Below are 7,644 nucleotides of genomic sequence, written 5' to 3'. Positions count from 1 at the left end.
CCAACACCACCTTTACTCACTCGACTCATCTCCCCTCCAGCTGCTCACTGCTTAAACTTACTTTCACAACCAATGTTTTCGGCATGTTTCACACCTCCGACCATTCACCTCCCTCGGAGTGAATATCCAAGTCAGCCACATCTGAAAAACCAAACCCTCCCACCACCTACTTCACTGATCTTCAGTACCTTGTCTCATCTCACACAAGTCAAACCCTTTAAATGAAATTAATGCCTTCCCACAGAAAAACCTGGCACACCTCAGTGTGATCCCCCCACTTCAGTTAACAAACATCTGTAAATTGTAGTGGGTGACAAGCCCCCTGAGTTACTCTGTTAAACGAACAAAGCAGTTTCTGTGCACTTCACACAGCATTCTCCCCCAAAGCAGCCAGCCTCCAGTGTTCATATTCACACCTAAGCTTGGAAGAAGTTACACTTGTTTCACAGTTGTACCCAGTTATCACACACCAAATTTACTATAAAATAATTTATTAGACAGCAATACACAGCTTTAGCAGCAAGCTTATATACATGCACATAAAAACTGCTGACTACCCTACTCAGGGACTCTAGCTCTTTTGCCCTTGGCCTTACGGACCTCTTCAATCAGATCTTTTAAGTACTGAATTTCCTTACTAAGGGAATCTGCTTTCTCCTTCAGGGCCTGATTCTTCTGCTCCAACTCTCTGCACTCCCCTGACAACGCCTCCTGTTCTGCCCTCTTCTTCTGCCGGTAACGCGTGGCAGCCGTCTTATTCTGCTCCATCTTTTTCAATTTCTTATCTATTTTCTTTTCTCCTTTCACCTTTGCTGACACTACCTTCTCTGCAGGATGATCATACGGCTTGGACCGCACAGAGCCACAGCTGGCATCTGCAGGGAACGGGTTGCCGTTGGGGGATCCAACCGAATGCGTCGGGCTATGCTGGGGTGTGCCCAGGTAGGAGTCTGGGCTCATGCATATTCCACTGTCGTCAGAATGATTCTCCTCCTCTTTCTCGGACTTGGTGATCACTACCACAAAGGTGGGGCCCTCCTGTTTTCTTTCTCCTTCCAGAACATCCACTTCACTTCCTAGTTCTAAACTAAATGAATGGTCTGGAGTGGAAGTCAGAGACCCTGGGGAGAGGGGAAAAGACCAAAGGGAAGCCAATGGGGCCATGGGATCTGCTCCAATTGGAGAGTCAGGGAGGTGGGTGATTAGGTCAGTTATCAGTGGAGGTTCTTTGTTGTGGAATTCCTGGATGGTAGGGTTAAATAGGAGATCACACGTGTCTTCCAACGTGGCCATCAGCTCGTCTGGTGAGACGGTGGCTTCCAGATGTTCCATACCTAACAGGGCATCAAAATCAAATTCCTTCAGATCCATCTTCTCCACCATCCACTCCATGCCAGAGAAGGCATCCTCTGCACAAAAAGAAAAAAAAAAAAAATCACCAACCAATGCAACTCCAGCTTCTGAAAACAATCTAGAAACTCATCTTTGAACACCTTCCCTATATTTTATATTGCTATGAAAAAAATCAGCCATCAGAAAAAATCTCCTGCAATTCAGCTGCAGAAGACTGCAGGGTACAATGTCAGCCATCAGCTGTTCCAACATTCCATCCCTCTTACTCCAACCCCAGAAGAATTCCAGGCCATTTGAAACACACAGCCATGATAATTTCTTATGACCTCCACCAGAGCAGTACAGTAACAGCTGGTACGTTAATGAAAGAACAACTAAAGTGTCACTTCACCATACGCCAGTCCAGTAACCAGCAATTGTTTCATTTAAGCAGTGTAGAACACACACTTGCCAAGCAGAGGTATGCATGTGAGGTTGCCTTCATGTTTATGAAAACATAGCAATTTTATTACCTAATCAGCATGTTACTTAGTATTTTATGTGCCACTGTAATACATGTACTTTATGCAAATAAGTAACACCTTACCCTGGCTGCTATCTATGGTGTTGCCTAAACTGTCCACAGCAAGCCAATTGGAGGAGACTGCCTTAGCCTTGTCGCTGGAGAACCCATGCGAACCGAGGGGCTCGGCCACCTCCAGGTAGTCATCTAGGAGTCCCAGACTTTCCTCAGCCACCGAACACGGCTGGCTGAAGGGGGATAACGAATCCCCCAACAGCATCTCGTTGTTCAAGAGGCTCATCTTCGTCAGTTTTTAATGCTTTGACGTCGAAGGATGCAGACAGGTAGAGGGTCTTTTTGTCGACTACAGCAATGCTGCTGTGCAGTGCCTTGAAAAACCTGCAAACAGAACTTTTAATTCGTCAGTACTCGTTCAACCAGCACAGGTTTTTTTAAAAGCGATGCGACCTCAGGAAGCATGGTGGTTACTCTACGGACTTGTACGCCCTTCCTATCTGCGGGGCTGCTGTTTGCCCGCAGCATAGCGTCCTCGCGCTTTTTAGTTTCCTGCCCAAGGCCCGCACCTCCCGCCGAGGCCCGCCCGGCTTCCTCACGCCGCCGGCCCCGCCCACCCGCCGTGACGCACGCCCCGCCAGCGGCCATTTCGCGATCCCGCCGCCTCCCTCTCCCCACCCCGGCCGCCATTTTGTGTCTTGCCACGTTTCCACCACGGCCCCCAGCTGCCGCCCAGGCTTCACCGGGACGAGTACCGAGGACGCGGTGCTGGAGGCGAGGTGGAAAGGGACAGCGGACCCCTCTGAAACGAGCTTACAACACGGGGCGTGTGCCTGAGAAACCGAATCGAGAGTCTCACGCACTTTTTACTGGAATTTCCAGAGGGTTGAGACACCCCTCCAGATTATCAGGGCAGACTTAACGCTACACTGTTTAAGGATCACAGCACAGTTTAAGACCAGCCCCCGTTTATCTACTCGGGACGACGGACCAACCCTCTCCGAACCCCGACGCCTCCAACGCCCCGTTTCCCCCCGCCACAGAAGCGCTCCCCTCACGCGGGGTAGATGTACCCTCCCCCCACCAATGTACTGCTCTCGCTCCCACCAAACCTTAAAACCCCGAACTTTTGGAAATCGAGTTTTCTTGAACGAGGAAAGCCACCAGAATTCCTCGTTATTTCTTCTGGAATGGCATTTCCTGCCATTTCTGACACCCGCCGCCCCCGCGGAGTTTGAGGCCACGCAAGGACGCCCCCTTCTTCCATCTTATTACCCAAGTACTTTTGTTCTGGGAGATGCCATTCATTACCATAAGGGTGACAAACCCACCCCCGAAGCCCACTTAAAAGGGAGAAGATGGCGACCAAGCAACACCCAGAGGAAGCGCTCCCGTCCCTCACACACAATACTCACGCCATGGTTGCAGATGCCGGGGAGGTGCTGAGGCCGCCGCCGCTGCTGCTGCGCCTGCTGCACTGGCCGATGCCGCCGCTGGCCCTGCCGCCCTTAAAGCGCCATGGCGGCTGGGGGGGAGGTGCTGCTCCGGTCCGCGCCGCGCGGGAGGCTGCTGCGCGCAAACACAACAACAGAACCTCCGCTTTCCGCCACCGACACACAATGAGGTGGCACCGCCCGCGCGCCGCCCTTATATGGGAGCCGCCTGCTGCGAAACAAGATCCGGCTATGATGTGTACTTCCGCCAAGCGTCACCTGCTTCTCACCGGCTCCCGCCGGCCTGTAGCCCATCTTTCTGGCGTTCTCTCCCGACATTCTGCTACGGCTTAAACGCAGCAGCCGTCGACAAAAGCTACCGCTCCGCGACGGAACATCGGAGGAGGGACTATATGGTGTACATCCGCGCCGGCCACCTCCCCTCCCGGCGAATCCGCGTCACGTGATCGGAGCAGCTGGGGACACGCCCGCCCCAACCGCGGGGAGCGCTAGGGCGGGGGGGTTTAACCGCCAACAAAGACGGGGCGTTGGCATGGGAGGCATCACGCAGAGAGCCACGTGGGAAGGGGGGCGCTCATTGGCTGCAGGGGAGCTGTTCACGTGCCCTGTGAGCCGTCATTGGCCAGGGCCCGGCGGCGGCCGGATGCTGGGGGGAGAGGGGCGACGGGGGGCACCTGGCTGAGAAAATGGTGGCGGGTGGGGGAGCGGGAGCGGGGTTGCGCCTCTCAGCCCGGCCCCGCGCCTTCGCTGACCTGTCCCTCTCCAACTCAGTGTGTGTGCCCCTCTTTATTTTCCAACGGCCCCGTTTGTTCTCTACACAAAGTCCTGCTGATGTCAGGCCGAGGCGCTGGCATGGCTCCCCTGCAGCGCTGAGGCAGCGGGCTGCCGCGGCCTCCTGCTCCCCTCAGATAACGTGTCAGCCCAGGGCAGCGTCGCCTTCCCTCCCTGCCCGCCCCACGCATGCAGAGCTCAGATTATGGCGGCTTGGGGGCACGGGCTGTGTGTTTGCGTGCAGGATGGCACCTGCGTCCCTGACTGGAGGCTGCTGGCCTCGCAGCGACCATGGCGTGGTACCGACCTGGAGCGGTTCATCAGGAGCTCCGCTGGAGAGCCGTGCTGCTGAGCAGCCGAGAGCATGAGTCTAATTAGTGCCTTGGACCTATGCAAGAGCTGAAAATAAAGTTGGTTATTCCCCAGCTGAGGAATGAGAAGTTCCTCTCCTGCCATGCAGCTTTGCGCTGACACAGTTGCTTCTCTGTTCAGCATGCAGACATTACTCAGACTGATGTGAGCATTAATGGGTCACCTATATAGCCTCACAGCTGTAAAGGGCAGCGTCACCTTGGAAAGTTTTTAAAGAGCAGTTTCACATTATATTTTCTCTCATCTAAATCAACGCACTGCTAGGAAAGAAGGCAGCCCTCTTCCCGCACCCTGTTCCTGGCTATACAGTTCCACTAGCTGGTCTGGCCCTCCGTGAGCCAGCTCAGCCAGCTAACCCAGCAGGAAACGCAGAGGAGTCAACAGTTTTCTGCTGGTTTCAGTCCCTGTTTCATTTCACTCGGGTCAGGCAAGCGCCGGCCAGCTCGAGTGAGCTGGGAGGATCGGTACCTGTGTGCTTCCTCACTGTGTCAGAGGCATCCAGCTTCAACCGGTTGCTTTTCCACGCTGCCAACCTTGCAGCATGCCATCAGCTCCGAGAGCTGCGGTGGGTCCTTGCTTGTTCAAACATCATCGTCCTGCAGGTCAAATTGCTCTTGGCTACTTCTGCAAAAGGCTCCACTATTTTCCAGTTAGGGCCTCAGTAGTATTTGTACAAAGCCATGGCCTTCACTGAGTTTGTTCAGGTGTAACTGCCTGGAACTTATTAAACAACCTGACTGATCGTTTGCGAGGACAGATGTCACCCAATTTCTACTTTTAGCAGTCTGATGTTACCATCATTGCTACAAAGCAGAGTATGTCACTCCACATCTGTAAACTGAACACTAGCTGCTGAATGAAAAAGGCAATTTTTCCTCCGTGTTGGTTTGTTGGGGTTTTTTTGTTTTGTTTTCTTTCGAGTCTTTTTTGTCTAGAAGCAAGCACAGATTTTGGAATGACTCATTAACAAGGAGGAGGCAGAGAAAAATGTCTTCCAACACCAGAAAACACGGCAGTAGCAACTGAGTGATATAAGATGATTGTTCTGATAAATACACCACGGAGCAGGCAGATCTTGCTTCAAAGCAAAATTCAGCTTTTAAAGAAGCCAAGTGGGCGACTGGCTGGGTGGATGGGTGGGCAGCATCTCCATGTCCTCAGTGGCTAAGGGAGAGCTCTCACATCACTTGCTGTGCCTGCGTGCCCCTCCTTTAAGTGAAAAGGGTGATTATACAACCGTAATCGTAGCTAAATAAACAGAAATGATGTACACACCCAATCCTTCATCTTGAACAGATAATTATAGATTTCTCTAAAAGGACTCTGGGTATGTGTGAGCAAGAATCACGCAAGCAAAAATGAAATACACAATGAGGAACTTAACCCCGATCTGCCTGTTTCATAGCTGCCTGGTTTCTATTTTATGTGTAAACTTCTGTGGAAATTTGTCTGCGTTACGATCTCTAGACAGAAATTTTTTATCAATCCCCAATCCAAAAAGTGAAATCCAGTAACAGGAAGCCAGCCATTTAGTGAACAGCATATTTTTTTCCCTGTTTCCTGAAGGACTGCAGAATTACTGTTATTAAATGATTTCCAGAGCTACATCCCCAATTCCTTTATAAATCACCCCTCTGCATTTGCTTATGTTGCATCAGAGATTTCTACGTTGTGGCTAGAGTGTTTTCACCAAGGTAGGAGATACTTCTTTAAGCCCAAGTAACAATTGCTTGGGAATCTTTGTACAAAGAAACTGACAAGTATTTTCTGAGCAGAGAATTACTAGCTGCCTGCTACTGACTCAACAGTGTCTAAAAAGCGTTCCTTTCCACTATTGCAGAATACATTTTTGGCTCAGAGATTGTGGAGAGAAGTCTGGCAGTTCTGAAGAAAATTGAATTTGCAGCGCGAAAAGGTGGCTTCTGAATGAAGATTAATTTGTGTGTATGGTCAATGAACTCCTGCTGGCTCATTAAGGTCTTTAGCACGGTGGATGTTATTTTCCTGCCCTGGGTACCGTACCGTGGCAAAGAGAGCTCCTGTGATAAGTACAATTCATCCCGACCCAGGAGCCAGCCGCAGGCAAAAGGAGCTGCTTGTGCAGAGCTCACTGCAGGACAGAGGCCAAAGTGACCTTGCTGGGAAGTGATGAACGGCCCTGATAAATGCAGCACTGCAGAAAGCCACCTCCAGCCAAACAGCAGCACCAGGAGGCAGAAAACTAATACTCCTCCATTCACTCTCCTCCTTCATTAAGAAGGAAGGTCAATATATGGGCTTGCTTTCTTTTTTTTTTCTTTTTTAAAGTTAGCATTGTGAAGGAAAAGAGGTTTTCTTCTTTGACCAGTAAGTACACAGGAGAGAAACATGCTGAATGCTATGTTGTTAAGCACACAAAAAGACAGGGAGGACGTAAGTGTTTCTATAGTAACATGTCCTCGCACATTCTAGACCATCTGTATAAGATGCTCTCAGGGACTGTCAGCGGGGGGGGGGGAGCACTCCTGGGCCTCTGTAGCAGGGCAGCAAGGTAGGGGGGAGTACTTATCGCTGGGGCCAGGGGGGTAACCAGCAAATTAACGGAGAGGGAGATGTTTGCTCTTTCATGGAGCGCTGGGAAAGCCACCGCCAGGGAGAAGGGCTGGTGGACGCTGCATCAGGAGGGCACACGACCCCCGTGGTGGCACTGGGCAGGTGGCTTTGGGCCCCCACTGAGCCTCAGTGCCCTGGAGAAGGGGCAGATGGGCATTTGGCTGGCCCTGGGCCCTGCAGGGTGGCTGGGGATGAGGGGGCATCGCCTGCTGCACAGAAAGATGGGTGTGAGGGCAAGTCCCCGAGGAGATTCATCTGATAATTTCTGTCCTTTGAACCTTCCATCAGAAGGGACAGGAAGACTTACCCCGCACTTTGATGAGCAAAGCATTTCCAGAGGCCAGCAGGAATTTTTCCTGGAGACAGAGTGCCGAGAGAAACAACAGAGGAATGAGGCAAAGCAGCTAGACATTTTCAGCAATTTCAAGGGAGAGTTACCTACAATCTCTGTGGCACAGGCTAACTCGCAGCGCTCAGTTGCTTCTTCCTCATGTGGCACAAACAGCATCTGAAGGATCTTTTCTGCCAGATTCTCATCGTAAGCTCTTTAGGGATTGTTTTATAGATGTCCTGTTTTAAAACTAG

General features: G+C 51.3%; 1 protein-coding gene across 1 annotated transcript; it reads right to left on the bottom strand.

Annotated features, from left to right (window-relative positions):
• Positions 1 to 474: 474 nt before the first annotated feature.
• Positions 475 to 3,515, bottom strand: ATF4 (activating transcription factor 4). Its single transcript, XM_009934967.2, has 3 exons — positions 3,286 to 3,515; positions 1,940 to 2,254; positions 475 to 1,409 (listed from the first exon to the last, which is right to left on the bottom strand). Exons 2-3 carry the CDS (start codon positions 2,154 to 2,156, stop codon positions 559 to 561), a joined length of 1,068 nt encoding a protein of 355 aa, XP_009933269.1. The 5' UTR covers positions 2,157 to 2,254; positions 3,286 to 3,515; the 3' UTR covers positions 475 to 558.
• Positions 3,516 to 7,644: the final 4,129 nt, after the last annotated feature.

Source organism: Opisthocomus hoazin, chromosome 8 (genome assembly GCF_030867145.1).
Source record: "Opisthocomus hoazin isolate bOpiHoa1 chromosome 8, bOpiHoa1.hap1, whole genome shotgun sequence".
Lineage (NCBI taxonomy): Eukaryota > Metazoa > Chordata > Aves > Opisthocomiformes > Opisthocomidae > Opisthocomus > Opisthocomus hoazin.
The sequence above is the reverse complement of the archived record's forward strand: the minus strand, read 5'-3'. Positions and strand labels throughout refer to the sequence as shown.

Excerpts from the sequence above, each read along its gene's own strand:
- ATF4 (XM_009934967.2), bottom strand. The coding sequence starts at position 2,156 with ATGAGCCTCTTGAACAACGAGATGCTGTTGGGGGATTCGTTATCCCCC. Across the intron at positions 1,410-1,939 it reads CACCATAGATAGCAGCCAGG|AGGATGCCTTCTCTGGCATG; the intron begins GTAAGGTGTTAC and ends CTTTTTGTGCAG.